Consider the following 19,619-nt stretch of genomic DNA (forward strand, 5'->3'; position numbering starts at 1 on the left):
TTAATCGTAATATTATCCTCCATTGGGTCGATAAATGTTTACTATATGGAAAAAAATACTGCCAAGAGAATTCTCGAATGCCATAATTGTACCAGTGCATAAGAAGGTAAACATAAAAGACTGTCAGAACTATAGAGGCATACTCCTACTATGTGTAGCAGCAAAACTGTATGAAAAGATATTAGAAATAAAAATCAGGATAGAAATAGAACATAAACTAGAGGACTTACAAAGCGTATTCAGAAAAGCACATAACACACAAGACCATATATTCCATATGCAACAAATAATATAGAAATCCTTAAAGAAAAATAAAACGTATACCTGAGTTCAATAGACATGGAAAAAGTATTTGATTCAATCAAAAGGAAAACTATATGGGAGATCAAGAAAAAGAAAGAAGTAAGCGAAGACCTGATAGCAGCAACTAAAACTATTTATACAGTGTCTCCGTAAAGTATGGAATAAATTCGATATTTCCTAAATGAAAAGCCTTTTTAAAAAAATCTAAAACTCGTCGATTTTTAAATTTAATGTTCTACATTTTACAATAAAATTTCATTATACAAGGTGATACACTTTACAGTGATGACGTCATCGGCTTTTTCTTTAAACGTAACACCCGGTATTTTAGGACATTTTTAGATCGATAAAAATGAGCTAATTCCAAAAAAGTATAATACTGGGGGTCTAACGGATATAATTTGAAATTTATGAGCTTAGAAAATTAATTTTCATTGAATTAGAATATTAATAAATTATAAATAAATTATAATAAATAACTTGAAAGTATTCCAGTAATTAATACATGACTTAACCTTAAATGTTCGAATTGTAGCCCTTGTTGTATTTGACAGTAACCCAAACGTTCTACAAATTCTTGTAGAACCTTGTTTATGCTTTCTTGAGAAATATTGCTTATTTCTTTACGAATTCTTGTTTTTAAGTCTCCAATATTTGCAGGTTTCGTTTTATAAACAAAATTCTTTAAATTACCCCACATAAAATAATCCGAAGGATTGAGGTCTGGCGACTCCGCTGGCCATTCAATATGTCCACGTCTTCCAATCCACCTGTTCGGAAAAATTTCCTTCCGTTAAGGTACCTTTGAACATCTAAAGCATAATGCGGAGACGCACCATCCTGTTGAAACCATAAACTTTTATCAAAACCTCCAAGATTAATTGTACTGGGGAATAAATTAACTGAAGTAGGTACGAGATACCCACTTAAAAACTGAAGGTATGCTGGCTCGTTTTAACTACCTTCGAAATAGTAGGGTCCAATGATTTTATTTCTTACAATGCCAGCCTATACGTTTACCTTTCGCGGGTATTGTGTATGATGTTCCCGCATCCAGTAGGAGTTTTCTTCTGCCCAGTATCTACAATTCTGACAGTTGACCTCGCCATTTAATTTGAATATAGCCTCATCAGAAAAAATAATATTTTGAACGAAGAGAGGGTTTCGGTGGCTGTTATCCATCATTATTTCGCAAAATTGTATTCTTTTATCTGGATCATCCTCGGTTAATTTTTGTACAATTGTGCATTTTACTTACTTTGCTTACTTTTACATACTTTGTGTACCGTTGTTGTGCAAACATCGAGATCACTACTAACCTTATGAACAGAAGTGTGCGCATCTTCTTCAAAAGTAAGTAGAACATCTAATGTTGTAACATAATTTACAGAGGGACTACCTGATTTGCGTGCATTTTCAACCATACCAGTTTCTCGAAATTTCTTTTCAATCTTACTTACTGTTGACTGCGTGATGGGTATTTCTGGATATTTATCATTAAATACCTAATTTACACACTTCCATCCGAGTTCGCGATTTGTTTCCGTACCCAATCATCATGAGTATTTCAATTCTTTGCTTTACACTCAAATTCATTTCTACTTAAAATTAATTCTAAGCAATAATACAAAACATTCACGAATTAATACAATTATTGTACTACTTAATTGATATTGAACGTTACTAAAAATAATTACAGTTTACCAAAAACTAGAAGTAGGCTACTTTTTTGTAATTGATAATAAATAATTTATTTTTTAAGCGCATATCTTTCAAATTATATCCATTAGACCCAAGTATTACACTTTTTTGAAATCAGCTCATTTTTATCGATCTAAAAATGTCCTAAAATACAGTGTGTTACTTAAAAAAAAGAGCCGATGACGTCATCACTGTAATGTGTATCACCTTGTATAATGAAATTTTATTGTAAAATGTAGAACATTAAATTTAAAAATCGACGTGCTTTAAATTTTTTTAAAAAGGCTTTTCATTTAGGAAATATCGAATTTATTCCATACTTTACGGACACACTCTATATGAAATCAAGAAATACAAGTAAAATACAAAATATGCAATCGCAACCATTTAAAACATCGCAAGGAGTTAGACAAGGAGATAGTTTAAGCCCAGTACTTTTTATAAATCTAATAGATGAGATAGTGAAAAAATGCAAGAAAACCTTTAAAAAATACTATAAAGGATAGAATAGAATGCAAATGAAAAATGCAGAGATTAAAGAGAAGACACAAATAATGAAAATAACAAGGAAAAAAGACACGTACGATCAGATCAACAAAAAATAAAGCAAACAAACGTATACATATACCGGGGAACAGTACTAAATAATAAAGAAAGCATCGAGGACGAACTCAACAACAGACAGAGAGTACAGAAAAACTATTCCAGGTTCTAAATAGAGGATTTTTCAACAACAAAGAAATATCAAAGAAAACAAAGATGACAACATGTGAAACAATATTTAGACTAACGCTGACATATGGAACAGAAAATTGGATCTTAAACAGAAGGCACCAAAGTAGGATAGAAGGACAGAGATGAAATACCTCAGAAGAACGATACGGGCAAGAAGGAGAGAAAGACTCAAAAATGAAGTAATAAGAAAAAGTCTTAAAATTAAACCATTACTAGACACACTAAAGGAGAAAAAAAAAGCTAAACCAATAGGGAAAAACAGAAGAGGGTTACAAAATAAGGGCAAATCTTGACAAGAAGCAACAGAAATGGCGAACAAAGAGAAAGGAATGAAGAAAATTCATCAAAAGCTAGAATCATCTCCCTCGAAACCTAACGGTAGAAGAAGAGCGATTATATATGTATGCAGAAGGTTACGTCACAAATGCTTACAAACGTAAGTAGATAATTTTTAAAACAGTCTTCATGCCTATGTTGACGTTATGGGAGCTTATTTTAAACACCTCCTACAATTAAAATAACAATTTCTATATTTTAATATTTCATGTACAGGCAATACGTAATTGTTATTCTGAAATAGAGGATGTTTCATTTAAAAAACAGAACTTTGCTGTGTTATATTCAAAACATACGTCTTTTGGAAGACCCTGTATATTTGTAACTAATTTTCAAATGTGAAGCTTACAGCTACCTCCTAGTTTTGTAAATAACTTTTTTTAGTATAGCTTTTTTAATCATCCTGTATAGAATATAAAGAATGGCAAATAGTATATCCGTGAAATTAGAAGAGACCGATCGCCAAATAGGGCAATAGAACACCTGAGAAAGAGTTAAAACCGACGTTATAACACGCAGATTCCTTTGATAATAATAGAAAAGAAAAAAATAAATGATCTGAAATTATTAAAACTTTCAGAAAGATAAAATTAGAATATTTCAGTGATGTTGCAGGTTAAAAAACCTTATTTATTGAAATTAATAATCAAATATAAACGTAGCCGAGATAGATAAAAGCTCGTAGCAATAAAATTTACATCATTTGTATGCAAACCCGAGCAGCAGTGCATAAGGCGAAGATCAACCATTCAATTTTCAAAGCCGTAAGAGACCAATCTTTGTATTATCTAATAGTATAGTAGAAAAAAAGTTTTTTTCTACCAAAAGATCTTTTCTACACGTATCCTATAATAAAGCATTTATTACGTACGAACAATGCAATTTATTTTTTCAGAGCAACCTTAAAATTACCTAACAAGCAACACAGTAACACAGATACAATCACTGTCACTTTCATGATCCGTAGCCCCGGCAAGTCGCTAGTTCTTTAATAACTGATTTCACTTTCGACTAAATCGTGTAACTGCCCGTAATATTTTCCTAATCACATTCACAAATTCGCTGGTACGACCATTGGCGCATCGTCACATTTGAAACGAAACTGAATTCAAATAATTCCAAATCGTCGTGTCGAGGCCGGGCAAAATATCAAGAAGCAAATGATTTCAACTTTCCCTTATTCTTTAGTCAATGTGAGTATGTATAAGTATTGATAGCTTCGTCGTCAGGTCCGGCTTGATGTTTTTATTTCCTGCACGCATAAAAGACTTGTTATCAGTATGTTCTTGCTTAAGAATCTTTAGTATAGCACAAGTTGGACACGATGATCTGTGTTACTGTGTTTCAGCTTTTTGATGACCATTCCTATTAGATATTTATTACGACAGTTAACTGCTTTACAATTGGTAAGAATTGGGTTGTCCATGACGACAAACTTAATTAATTATGGGGAAAAGAGGAAATTTTAATTTATTATGGGAATGAGCGATTTGGAGACCGTCCAGGATCTTAGGCATAACATTTTCAGGGTTTGTTTTGTTTATTTTTAACTTCTGGTGTTTATAAAACTAAAACTCTACCTGTTTTAGTTGTGGGATTAACTGAGTAGCTTTATAACCGTTGCAAACGGCCCCTAGAACGGAAAAATGAGGAGGGATAGTGGAGTAGATCCTCTATAAAAAATCAGATTTCAACTGGCCCGCTGACAGCCTCCTGTGAGGGTCCCTTGTCTAATGTTACAAATGACACATAACGATGATGAAGACGAATAAAAAACATTCTAAACGGCGAGTAATAGAAAAGCATATACACATATGCATATGTAGAGAATCATATTTATGTTCTTGAGTGGGAAACCACATTATTAACTATTTTCCAGGATATTGTTATGGCGAATAAAACAAAATTCATGGCCCCTAGTCCTGGGCAGCCCTTAAGTGTGCAAGAGGTGCTAAGAATCCCCTTGTTCAAAATAGCTAAATATACCGTTAAGATAAGCACATGGAACGTTAAAGGGCTTTAAAATTCTGGTAAATTTAAAAATCTTGTTTAGAAAATCAAACACTTGAAATTGTCAATTATTGCTGTAAGCAAATTACGACGGCTTGGTTGCGGAATACGCAGATACAAAGATGGTATATTGTATTATAGTGGGAATGATAACGGCAACCTATAGCATAGAAATGGAGTAGGAATTTTAGCACTTTTTAGTAGGGTAACATTAAAAAGTTTAAATGAAATCACATACGTAATGAGCAATTTTAATGCCAAAAAGGTGAGGGGCATAGATCAAATCTTATTGAATATGGCGTGGAACATAGCAATCAACGAGTGAATAGACTCGAATTTTTGCCAAGAACACAATATGGTGTAACAAAAACATATTATAAGCCACTGCATGGCAATTCTCAATCTTGTTTACAGCACTTCTGAATAGTTCGACTGATGTGAGCTCGAACTACTTCCGCAGAAAATCTTAGAGCCACGAGTACCTTTTCTTGCCTGGGCTCTCTTTTTTTCTAGATTTTTCTCTAGATTATCAATTGAAGTAGACGATACTTATCGCGTCTCAGTATGTGCCCGAGATATTGTTAACAGTCTCTGTAAATTATCCGCTATTAATATCCTGTTATTTCCTTATCTAATTCTATTCTCGCCTTCGCCATTTATCTCTCCCCATATCTTCTAGTGCTTTTCATGAAGGCTACTTCGAATTAAAATTGAACAGTAACGTGAATAGTACTCCTTTCCGTATATGTATAGGTTTGGTAAATTGGACACTTCAGTTTTTACTGTCTTTTGTCCCTAATACCAGGTAACTATTACTCTTATAAACTTATCATTGTGCTTCTCAGGAAACCTTTCTCTCCTTTCGTAATTACACAAATCATAAATCAAGACCAGCCTTGCCAATAGAGCTTCTTGCTTCCGAGACCACTACGAGAAACGTAAATTGGGTTTCTCTTAAAATTCTCTTGTTTTATATTCGCACATGTATGAATTAGGAAAATACTAGCGGACCAACTCGACATCGAGTTTTTTAAATGAAATTTTTATTTTGCGAGAAAAATTAAAAGATCAATACAAACAATATAAGCAAGAATATACATAACATTCATCAATAATAATGCAAGTAAAAAATATTTTAATTATCTAATATAGTTTTTGAGTAAAGTGGTGGACAAGAAAAGGGCTTAGCGTTTTAGAAGATAACATTTTTGAACTCTACGTGGAATTCTCTATTGATTTGACTAATAAAAACGAAACCGGAAGTCGACCTCAAAACCGGAATGCAATTTTTAGTTCATCAAATGTCGACATGGATATCATTTAGCAGTTAATTTTGCATGCTGATCACGAATCCGGTGTCAGATTTGCTCTATCTTGACGTTTTATGCGCGTTTCGGGTCACTTCCGGTGTCGGATCGCAACCGAAAGTACATATTTAGATTCGTCTCGACGAGACCTTTCGATCCATATATACATTGTGGGGTCTAAAACTTAAAGTAAATTTTAACTTCCGGTCATCTCAAAACCGGAAGTGAATTTTTGTACCAAAAGTATATCTTGACAATCTCATACGTAATACTAATAATATTCCGAAAAAATAAAAGTGGTGGACAAGAAAAGGGCTTAGCGTTTTAGTATATAAGATTTCGTGGGCATGGCTCATTATACATCTAGTATGTATTAGCAATTATTATTAGTAATTATTTGAGAAACGATTTGAAGAAAAATTTGATCCTTAACTTCTTCATAATCCTGTAGTAATCATAGGAAACGCCTCTTAAACTCAGTTCGCTATTCCCAGTCCTAACTGTCTAGTGAATTTAGTGATTATTTTTTTGCGAAGTTAGTTACTTTTTGACAGACTAAAAGTGGCTGGAAATTACTATACAACCAAGCACACGCACTCATAGCCAATATTAATAGTAAACAAACTAAATATTAAATAAAATAGAACTTTGCGAATTACCGACAATCAATATTTATTTATCTGCACCATATAATAAATAGTTATGTTAAATTATAACAACTAAAATATATTTTTTAAATATATACTACCCAAAATTTGATGGGTTTAGTATACACTTCCACTATTTAGAATAATTCTTCTTTTTTTAAAGAAAGAAGTCTGCAATAGTAGGATACTTGAGCTATTAATACTGAGAAGTAGGAATTGTTGTGTTGTAGGTTTCCGACAATGAATCTGTCAAAATATGCCCGAGCTAAGCGAATGGAGTATACTATTACACTCATACTATTACTCATACTATGAAAACAACTACTGTTTTTTCGAAAACAAAATAGAAAAAATAATGTTGCACTTATGGGAATGTCGACAGAAATTGAGACTTTTATATACTATCCTGTAATACATCTTTTATATTTAAAAAAATATTTATTTTATTAAATCTCAAATAGTTATGTATTAAGGAAATCCTATTATATGTCAATTTAATTCTGTCATTGGATTAAAAAATTAAAAACTTAGTGGTTTTTTAGTAGATATTTTGATTAATATGAAGTACAAAAACGACTGATTCCAAGTTTTCTTTAACTCCGCTGGACTATTGCTGGACGTAATAAAAGCAGCGAAAGTAGTCACAAAAATTACGATACCGCGTATTCTAGATTTATGGAATTGAAGATGAAAACACGCAGTTCTTTCTCAGAAACGGTGTTATTGGTTTTTTTTTGGAACTGGTCCAATAACAAAAGCCATTAACAGTGTAGTCGAATTATTCAATGATTAACAGTACGTTACAATCCAATAATAATATTAGTAGATATTTCAAAATCTTTTATAAAATTTGTATTTGGGATTTATATCGGTTCTTTGAACCTTGTTTTCTTTTACAATAGGTAGGATGCTAACCTAGACCATCAACCCTCCTCTTTTATCTGGGCTATAGCCCCTAGGAGGAGTTCCCACTCTGCTCATAACCCGCTATGATGTAAAATCGAAATTGATGGGAAAACAATAAAGCGGGAAGCAAGGTTTAGATATCTGGGAATATATATAACTAGTTACGGAGATGTTGAAGAAGAAGTATGACAACAAAGCTTAAACGCAAGTAATCTCTCAAGTATATCTTAATGACATAATCTGGAAGAACAAACATCTAAGACAAGACACAAAAACAAGAATCTATAAAGCAGCAATTAGACCTATATTAACATACACAACGGAGATCACACATCTAAAACGAGACGACTACTAGAAACATCAGAGATGAAAATACTTCGACGAATATCAGGGAAACATCTGTTGGATAAAGAGAGAAGCGAAAACATAAGAAGAGATCAATAAGAAATCAAGGTAGACCGTATTATCAATTAACGATTCAAAAGATAAAAAATAGGGATCGGAAAAAGCTTTTTTCTGCAGCCGTCCCGAAAATAAAACTTTCGGTATGATTTATTAAATCGAAAGTACCATTTTACACAACTCGTACCGAAAGTAGCTACTTTTGGGACAAATTTTTTTAACTTTCGGGACGATTTTGGGTAGCTATACACGGTTCACAATTTGTCGATAGCTCACTACAAGTTTAACCCTAATTAGAGAGCTGAAATACAGAGAGGATAGGTAATACGATATAATAGTAAAAACCAACCTGAAACTGACGGTTTAAGATGTTTTCGACTAACCCACCTTGTATCTGAAGGAATACAATACCTTATAATCCTTTTACGAGGGTATTTTGGATGGTTACAGATGTGTTACACCAGTGTCGTCGAGTATATGATTGAAACATTTTTTTGAACTAAATAAATACATTTTTTAAATTGTACTTATGTAAATTGTATTTTTTAATAAAAATTCTTTATTTTATTTAAAAATAAAAAGTTTCTTGCCATTTGTAAAAGATACATTTATTTAATTAAGGGGAAAGGCGCCAAATGTCGCCTGGCATAATTTCCAATGTGTTTTAAATGTATCCATTATTTTCGAATCCGTAGAAAACTAATAAATATTTTTGAAAAATTTAAACGCAGAATGAAAGATTACATTATTACTGAGGGCAGAAAGTCCCTGAAAACTTGTAAAATGTTTATTTTAATATGTTATGTAACAGGGGTGAAAATAAAAGAGAAAATATAGTATAATTTTTAATTGAAAATATTGCATGCAAAAGAAACTTTTTATTTATTCTAATAAATATTTCATTCTGCCTTTAAATTTTTCAAAAATGCTGTTTAGTTTTCTCAGGATTTGAAAAAAAATGGTTACATTTAAAACACATTGAACATTTTGACAGGCGACATTTTGCGCCTTTCCCCTTTAATACCTTACGATTACAACTATTATTACTTACCTTATATACTTAAGATTAGAAAACTATTTAAATTCAAAATAAATAGGATCAACTTCCCACATTTTTGTTCTTCTTCTATTACATGCCTTACTGCATCTTTCCAGTTTTGTTCTGTAATATGTTGTAAAGACTCGTATAACAATTCACGTACAGCTTGTATTTTATATAACGTATTTTTTCTAGCCACATAACTTTTCATTTGTGCCCAAATGAGTTCAATTGGATTTATTTCGTAGTGGTAGGGTGGAAGTCTAAGGACTGTAATGTTTCGCCTTTCCGCCATTTTGTCAACTACGTATTCCTTCTTGCTTGTTCTGCTTTTACCATTCCATCTTCGTAAGGCAGATACTTATTCCGCAGCCAGTCAAGAATATCCTGTTTCTTCCACGCAGTCGTTGGAAGTCTTTCTACTAGCCGTGAATGATAAGGTGCATTATCTAATACTATAATTGAATTTGGTGGTATGTGTTCAATCATCTGCTCAAAATACTCTTCGAAAACATCAGCTGTCATCTCCTCGTGATAGTCTTTTGTGCTTTTGGACTGAAATTCCAACAAACCATGCTTAACAAATCCTTTTTCACTGCCAATGTGAGAAATTATTAATCTACTGCCTTTACCAGAAGGTGGGGAGATACTAGTAGACCAACCTTCCATAAAGGCTTGCCTGGAGCTTAATATATTTTTATCTGACCAAATTTTTTTTAGAGTATGACCTGAGTTTACCCACGTTTCATCCTGGTAGAAGATGGGCCTTCCTTCAGCCCGGAATTTTCGTATGGATCTTAGATAATTTCTTCTCCAACATATTATCTCCTCCCGGTCAATCAAAAGTGATTTTCGGTCTGATTTCTCCCACCGGAAATTTAATTCTTTTAAAACTTGCCACAATTTAGTTCGTCCGATATGAGGCAAATCCGGGTCGTCTCTAACTTCTTGTAAAATTTTGTTTAGGAATGGTATTTCTTTTTTAAAAAAAATCCATGAATTTTCCTTCGAATACCATTTTTGGCAAATTCATCAATTTCAATAGGCTTTTTCCCTCTCTTTAAGTGTTTGTTTGTGTTTGGGTTAGCTATTCCGTGTTTTTTTCTTTCTGATAGAACCTATATATAGTTGACTCTCCTACGCCAGTCATGTTGGCACAACTTTCGACTATGTTGCGAACAGTGTTTGTGGGATTCTGAGAAACTAGGGCATCGTGAACATTCAGGACAATAGTCTTCTCTCTTGGTGAATAGACAGACTTACTGACTGTACGCAACAGTACCGGTGTAAAACTTGATGATGTTGATGATGAAGCCATCACAAACAATCCAACAAAACGAGAACGAGCGAAAGGTACGTATATGTTCGTAGGTATATGGAATAAAAAATCACTCACGCACTGCACATAATTCGCAAAAGAAATATTCGAGACGCTAATTACTGCCGTAGACGCGGACACACCGACGAGCCGTAAATTACATGCGATCAAAAACGTACTAAACAAAAAAAATTGTTTTCGTTCGTAATAACTTCACCCTTTTAAGTTAAGTTTCGAATATAAACTTAACCAACGAGGCACGTGGCCAAAGCATACCCATTATATTATTAAAAATCTGGGGAATTCCATCCTAATTATCTTGCAACGAATAGTACCTTCGGATATGAATTCCAGGTTTTCTAGTAAAGTGATTAAACGCGAAGATTAGTATTGAAATATCCAAAGAGATAAGATATTCTTATTTACAAAATTGTTAATGGTTAAATTCTTATTTTTATTAATATAATATAATTACATAACATTAGCCGTGAAAGTTTTAATTGTTTTTTTTTGCTAAATATATTAGTATTAAAATATTATTAATATTATATATATAACAGTATTAAAAAATATTATATTATTATTTAATGAATAAACACCTCAGGAACGCCTATGATTTACGACCGTTTTATGAGTTTGAGGCACATTTCGTGCTCTCAACAATTTATGAACGGAGAATAGGTAACGGCTTTGACAATAGCATCAGCTTTGTATTTTATTATGACAACGCTTGTCATTTAAGATTCGTGTGTTTTCGCTCAGTTTTTCGTTTTTCAATTCCAAGAAATGGAAATTAGCAGTGAAAGTGAAGCCGAGATGATTCCATATAAGGAGGATGGAAATCAATTAATATAGCAGAGGGACACGTAGACAATTCTTTAAGAAATAAAATTCACATAGCTCCACAGATTGAAAATGGCCGCAACCAAGTTATTATCTCAAAAAATAGTAAAATTACTGACACGTCTAACACTAATTTCAATACTGCCACTTCTGTTAATATTCCTAGTAATATCAATGTAAATAATTGTTATAAGTGTGTTATTAATATTCATATGTAGATTTTTCTAATGTTGAATTCAGGAGAGTAACTTTAGTAACTAAACACTAAGTGTTTAATACAAGTTCATCAGTAAAGTTTATCCATATATTCTTTTTAACATACAAAACGGCTGCAGAAAAAATATTGTACGTAACTCGATCGATCCAAAAGTAATTTTACGAGACTCGCAGGATTCCAGGACTCGCCTACAGCTCGCTCTGGAAACTTCCTACTCGTCTCGTAAAATATCACTCTGGGAACTTGTTACGTATATTACTATTGGCGCTCCCTAACGTCCATTTTTCGGTGCTGACCAGCAAAACGTTATTTTCTGGACAAAAATTGTTCATAAACTGTATATTTTCTGGTCAGTCTTAAATATATTTAAAATACTTAAACATGTATAATAGCTTATTTTCATATATCATTTCATATACTTTTTCATTTATTTGCTTCAGCTAATTAAAATACCCATAAAATGTAAATTTATCTACTTCTATTAAATCATTAATAATTGAATCATTTAAACTTGCTCAATTAAATTATAAACCCTTTCAATGGAATTCCGAAGAACTTTAATTATAATTTGAAAAAACTATATTTTGTACCAGCTGTTTTTAGTCTACAATTTTCAGTCTGACTTAGGTACTACTTCCTGCATTTCAGCCCAGTTAGCTTTCCTAAATCTAGATGTATGTTCTTATTACAAAGATTCATTAATCCGTCTCTGATTTCTATTAATTCTAGGAAAGGGTTGCACAATAAACACAACATTTCAAGGTTTCTATTTCACAACTTTCAGAAAAAAATATGTAAATTTAATAGCCTATAAGATATATCTACACTTTACACTCTAACAATACTTGCAATAATGGGTATGTTAATCGTACATTATTAAAAAACTATTATTTATATGACTTTCATAAAATAACAAATTATTGTAATTTGGAACAAATGTAAATGGAAACTAGTTTGTATTCTACAAATTTTAAATCTCAATTTTTTTGAAACGTGCTCTGAAAATAGAAAATGTCGAGTCGATACAACATTTACTATATTTCTCATTTACTTAATGGTCAATTTCCAAAAATATGATGAATTCAGTAAATGGTCAATTTACGTTTTTTGACGTGACAACGTCTTAAATTAGGTTGTGGCTCGGAGTCACTCATGAAAAAGTGTAACGCCCGCTCACGTCTGTTACGATGAGTCACCGAACGAGAGAGAGGCCCGCCGGACCGGCGAATGCCTTGCGTCTCTCTCCCACTCAAACATGATCGGTCCGCTGCGCGCGCAGCACTAGAGAATTAGGCGCGTTGAATCGGTGCGTGCTTGTGTCTCTGTCTTTCTCGAGCGTTCTTGGCGTTGGAAAACCGAGAAAGCGTCATAATACAAGTTCACACGTGTGGTTAAAGTATCGTCAGCTGTGTCTGTAGTGAAAATGTGGAGTGCTTAGATTCGTCATTTACAACAACTACAACAATAAAGGTAAATAATTGTACACTAATATTTCATTATCGTAAACTATGATTGATTGATTAATTGTTAGATTGACACAAAAGTTGAGAAACTGAGTTTATAGTTTATGTCATACTATTGACAAATGTTGATAGTGTTAAGTAAATTATTAGTTTAAATCACTCTGCAATCAATCGTAATTCAGTCGATTGAGAAGAAACAGCGCGTTTCAACTGCAAACAACTATTGTGCAATTTAATAATATTCATATCAATAAATATTCTACCGAGAAAAAGACGTTGTCACGTAAAATCTTCGCCCGTAAAACCGACTTTACAGGCAACCGATTTTTGATATTAAAAATTTTATGAACTCCGTGCTGTTCATTTTCATTTGGAATGTTATCTTTGAGTGATCGGTCAAAAGATGAAAGTTTTTATTGGGGGGTAAATATTGTCTTTATTCCTCTTGATTTAAGAATTTTGTCGATTTTGTCAGTGAGATTGATGTCTGTGGATGCTCCTATTGATGTGATTTTCGTTTTCGTTTCATAACCGTTTTGGATGAGGGCTTGGTTTAAACTAGAGAGATCAGCGGGTCTACTTGCATCATCGTAAAGGCGTGTTGATCTAGAGACAAGATTATTAATAACTGAATGAATTTGTAAAAGTAGATGATGAGAGTTGGCATACTGTACCCTCTTTAATGACGGATTAGAGGTTACACAAAGAACGGTACTAGGCTCGGGCTTCAGTCTGGTAGAGATATCTTGGTCGGGGCTCTTATTACAGCTCAAATATAAAGAATCAATTAGAGAAGTACTGATGATACAGATACGAGAAGTTAAAAAATAAAGAGAAGAGAAGTTAGAAGATAAATAGAAGAGAAATATTTGGGCACCACCCTATTTTTAGAGGAACAGGGAAACCTTAAGACATATAGAATAAGATAACAAGAAAGGTAAGGTACAGTTAAGATAATCACGCGAGAATAAAGTAAACCGTGAGAGAAAAGGTATTATGATTGTGCGGTACAGATTTAATATTTCGACACATATACGCTAGTTATATGATAAAATAAATAATAATATAAATCAACAAAAATGCCTAAAAGAGATACACCATGCACAAAAATATAAATTGATAACAAAATAATAAAAGGCAAATAGTTCGTCTACAAAGTTATATTGAGGTATAGTAGTCAAAAAATGCACTATAAAAATTTTTATTGCAGAGTTAAATGGCACGAGATAAGTGATTGCACAATTTATTATCGAATACAACAAAAAATATCTTTTTTGAAAAATAATTCTGAATAATGTAGTATTCTCAAGAATAAAAAAAAGCAAGGAATATTATAATTGTCAATATTCGTTAAATAAGTTATTATTATGCCTTGAGAATACGTAAAAATTTACTATATTTTGAACGTGATCACCTTAAATATATGCATAACATTTATCATAAACATAACCTACATTAATATAAAACAAATGGTTCGTAACTTATACGTATATATTATATCGTAAGTTTATACTGATAATTCGTTCGGTTGGAGTTAAAGTAAACATCTATAAATACACAAAGTCACTGAACTAAATAAGTCGTAAATTACTTCTATACGATTTAGGTAAAAATTGTCGATACTCACAATACAGTAGGCAACAGGTGGACACAGGTAGTGACGTTCTTTTATAGAACGCTCTCCATAAAGGCACTTGACACGTTGTCCTCGCAACAGGTACTTGACACGGCAGGTACAGTAACGAATTACGGTCTTCAATCCGTAATCTCTCAAATTGATTTAGGCAGAGGAAAAGAGAAGAAGCCGGACAGGAACAACACAGGTAGTATTAAGTGGTAGAGATAAACGAAGAGACGTAAGAATGAAGAGATGAATGATCGTAGAGATAAATGAAGGATTCGAACAGCAGAGACGAATGAAGGTAGAGATGAACGAATGTAGAGATGAATGAACGTAGAGACGAATGATGAAACAAATAATTGGTAAACAGAAGTGGCTTCATTCCTTCGAATTGGAAGACGTCTGTTTGACAAAAGAGAAAATAGTTAATATAGGAATCACTGTGTGAAGATAAATATAGATAAGAATTGAAAATACACTTACTGCCGTTTGATGGAGACAAACTGCTTGCCACAGGAACCAATTCGAAAATGAATTCGAATTCTGTTCTTAGCCAAGCTAAGGATAAAAAATGAGTGGGAGTATTGGCTGAAGAGTGCCACGCAAAAATGATATTTAAATGGCAAGGCTACTGTGGTCATTTTTGTAACATAACCACTATCTCCCGACAGGAATTATACTTTTCAACTCTTCTGCTTTTCTGAGAAGGTAGACCGGGTATTTCACAATAGGCACTGATTCCTTTGTTACTAGGAAAGATTTCTATTTAGCAAAGGATAGATAAAAAGAACAGGGAACATTTGGTGAAATATTTGAAATATATGAAATCGCTCGTTGCTGTTGGGTTATTTTTAAGGCTTTTAACAAAATATATAGACATAGACGGCGTGAAAGTAATTTTCTAAGGGGAATAATTTAAAGAAATTTTAAACATGCTTCAATACAAGTAACGATTGGTATGGGTGGGTTTTCAATAAACAGAGTGATGAAAACCTTGGAATTGGTTTTTTTTATGATAACGTCGAGAAACGGTAGGGATGAATCAGTTTCCACCTCCATCGTGAATTTTATATGTATACCATTCAGATGGGTTTGAAAAGACACCAAGGCATTCCTGCCATGGGGTCAAATGACGAATGTATCATCAATATATCGTAGCCAAAATGTGGGTTTAAGCATTGATGTGGATAGTGCTCGGGTCGAAGTCTTCCATGAAGATATTGACAATTACTGGATATGATGGGGAGCCCATTGGGGCACCATTTATTTGTCTGTAGAATTGATTTGGAAAATGTGTTGGACCTAAAATGTTTAATGAGAGATAAGTGGTTTTGCTGGAAACTGTATTTAGTTTTCAGAACGTTTAGAGTTTCGTCTATAGGAATGTTTGTAAAGAGTGAAACGATATCGAAACTTACTAGAATGTTTAACGGTGAGATAGGGTATTGTTTAAAAAGTTCAATTCAATGAAAAAAAATTGACGAAGGATGAAGCATTTTCGGTGGGAGGTTGTAGAGTTTTGGCCAAGTACTTGGACAATGGTTGTGTAGGGTAGTTATTCTCAATTCCGATTCAATTTCAGCTCTAGGTGAACACTATCTTTATACAGGTAACAAAAATATATTTGAAAATTCCAGAAGCATAGCCTTCATCGGCTTCCATAAACCAAGAAGTATCTGGGAAGCCATAGAAATTGAAAAAAGGCCAAATTGTCTCAATAAAAGAGATGACGGCATACGGTTATCTTCGACATGGAGACCTCTCATAAAACAAATATCGTCCGCTCCACCCGCCAATCGAAATCCTACCGTCAGAAATATTCGAGCCAACCACCACGCCAATCCCCGCGCCAATCCACACGCTAACCCCCACACCAACCTCCACCCAAACCACGTCACCATCGACTATAAATAAACTGTCCTTTGTTCCCAGTACCAGTAATGCATTGGTTAGTGATCAGTATAGTAGTGCCTGAGGGCTCGAAAGACTGAGACCTCGGAAGCTCTGAAGAAGACATCAAAGAGTATTTTTCCATCAACTGCCTTATAATGAAAATTGCATCTTTTGTTGATCTGCCTGCATAAAGCCAAACTAATTAACGGATATTTCGGTTTCTTCACGTAAGTGAACAATGGATTGGATGAACCACGAAAAGCCAAATTGTGTTTTGCTAAATATAACACAATATTCATTAGTCTTTTTAATACATAGTTCCAGTGTTACCGTTCTTTAGCAATAGCTGATTCAATCTATATTTTTATCAATTACTGTATAAGTTCGAAATCTCTTTCGTGTCTGACACCATTAAATGGGGAATATGTACGTTTCCTTTATGTGAAATCCTATAACATTGACCTTGTGTAATAATTTTACAATTTACTATGATTGTCATTTAATCCAAAGGTTTTAAACCTGTTTTAATAGCTAGTTTCACTGATGATGATCCGACTGGGTCGAAAACGTTTTAAGGATTAGTAATCCTTTTGGATAAATTTTAATATTTTAATAAAATGTACCATCATACAGAAGAAATTACTATTTTAATGAGAATAAGCCACAACTGAAGTTTATTGAAAATAAGTTTATTGACGTTTCAGTTTCCACTTCGGAAATTATTCTCAAAATACAAACATTAATAAATTGTATTTTGAGAATGATTTCCGAGTGGTAATTGAAACGTTAGTAAACTTATTTTAAACTTTAAATGTGGCTTATTCCCATTAAAATAGTAATTGCTTTAAGATGCCACAAGAAAATAGCTTCAGTGTATAGAGAAGAAGTCTCTACTTCTCTGTAAGTTTTTTTTAAACTATGGTATACAGCCAACAACTGGATTTTTTCTCTTTTACTTTTTATAAATTTCTTTGTTTGTATTGTTTGTTTTTAGTACGTTTTTAGTACCAAAAATTTGTACTAGACTTCTTTGTCACTGCTTTCTTTCGCTGACCGGTAGGTTCCTCCCCCAACCATGGTGTATAAATTATTTACGATACATTTTGTTGCACTGCTTTTTACTTTGAAAAAATACCATTTTGAATAACTTTCTAATTTTACTTTAAAATTAAGTTTTATTGAAGTATCGATTTCCACTTCAGCAGTTTTTTTTTCCCATTTCTTTACGGCGGAGGGAAAAATGTTGTCATGGCAACAATATGAAACATGTCACAAAGCAATAATACAAATGTCATTAACAACAATTAAACATCATTTTTATTTATAGTAATATTAAAAGTACAATTAGTTTCATTTTTCAATCATTTTCAAAGTACATTTTCAAAATTGAAACCGTGCAAAAATGTTCCCGACTCTTGATACGCATTGGTAATTGTTGATGATACTGATGGCCGAGAACAACTTTCGGCAATCATTCGCGATGTTGGCGAATCATGAGCTTATTTCTTATTGAATCCTCTATATATCCTTCGGCAACCGTGCTTGATTTCCAGCCCCCATGTCGTTTGAGGCATTCTAGATTTCCGCCTCAATTAAAAGTGTTGCTGAAGTTCGTCGTAAAGAGTGACCCGTGTATGCGCTTGCATCGTTTAAATTTAAATAACTAGCTACTTTTTGGGATTTTGATAATTATTACATTTTCTTTATCCTCAATGTCCACAGTCTTCATTTTTACCATTTCATCGCATCGACAGGGTATACTACATGCTTTGCAATATAATTTTTTTTACCCTTAATCCTAAATACAACTTATCTGGCGCTTCAAACACAAATTTATCAAACTCGTCTTTAGTGAAAACTTTAGACTTCTTTGCAGTATATCCTTCGCTTTTTTTCCACATTTTTTCTAATAACTAACTCGGATTTTATCATAGAGTATTGTGACCACATTGTAGAAGATTTCCATTTATTTTCATTTTCCATTATATTAAAATATTCCAGTAAAACGTCTTCGGTAACTTGCCGTACTCCTCTTGTATCGCACCACTCTTGGAAGTGCTTGTACGCTAACCGATACTTTATTCCGGACTTGGAGGGCCCCAAACGTGCTACTGCATCATTAGCTGAGGACTCAATTTCGTTTAGGTTTTCCATTTTCGCATAAATTTGCGCTTGCGGTTGCAACAACAATAAGCTGTCTTTAATAATTGCAAACAACTGTCAAACAACTGTAACCAGGGAGACGCAAATCCCACCGACGACTTAATTATTTTAATTTCTAACATCTAGACGACTTTGATAGTTGTCACAGTTAATTTCGAGTAAAAATAGCGTATGAATTGTACTATTTATGGTTGAAAATTGTTACGTTTGAAGAAAAAATAGTATACTTTATTCGGAAAAGAAGCGACTTTTCTTGACTTGCCCTCTATTACGCGCCTCACTTCGTTCGGCGCGTAATATCGGGCGCGTCAAGAAAAGTCATGCTTCTCCGCCTCATAAAGTAATATACTATTTCTTTTGTTCTTAATTTTTGGTTTTCTATTTTTTTTTTTTCAAAATTCTAAACGTATTCAAAATTTGGCGAAGGCGTACACTATTTTAAAAAAAAACGGTTTTTATTTTCTATGAATTAGAAATATTTTTAAGTATTTAATATTGCCACAATATAATACTAGAATAGTACATTTACCTTAGATATTTTATTATTGAGTATATTTGTGTATAGTTTATTAGCGACATAATGAAAGAAGCTAACAAAATTGTGTGTCCACTGCTGGACATAAGTCTTCCTCAGCTCTTTCCACATGTCTCTTTCATCCAGTTACTGCTAACATGCTTCATGTCCCTTTAGTTAGTCTAGTTGGTGGGTGGCCTC

At 33.1% G+C, this 19,619-nt stretch overlaps 1 protein-coding gene across 1 annotated transcript in view; it reads right to left on the reverse strand.

Annotated features, from left to right (window-relative positions):
• snsl (snustorr snarlik) overlaps positions 1–4,234 on the reverse strand; it is a 34,292-nt gene extending 30,058 nt beyond the window's left edge. The window contains exon 1 of the mRNA XM_072524276.1: positions 3,988–4,234. Coding sequence (XP_072380377.1) covers positions 3,988–4,033 — 46 coding nt within the window. The 5' untranslated portion in view covers positions 4,034–4,234. The remainder of the gene's footprint in view (positions 1–3,987) is intronic.
• Positions 4,235–19,619: the final 15,385 nt, after the last annotated feature.

This window comes from Diabrotica undecimpunctata, chromosome 3, assembly GCF_040954645.1.
Source record: "Diabrotica undecimpunctata isolate CICGRU chromosome 3, icDiaUnde3, whole genome shotgun sequence".
Classification (NCBI taxonomy): Eukaryota; Metazoa; Arthropoda; class Insecta; order Coleoptera; family Chrysomelidae; genus Diabrotica; species Diabrotica undecimpunctata.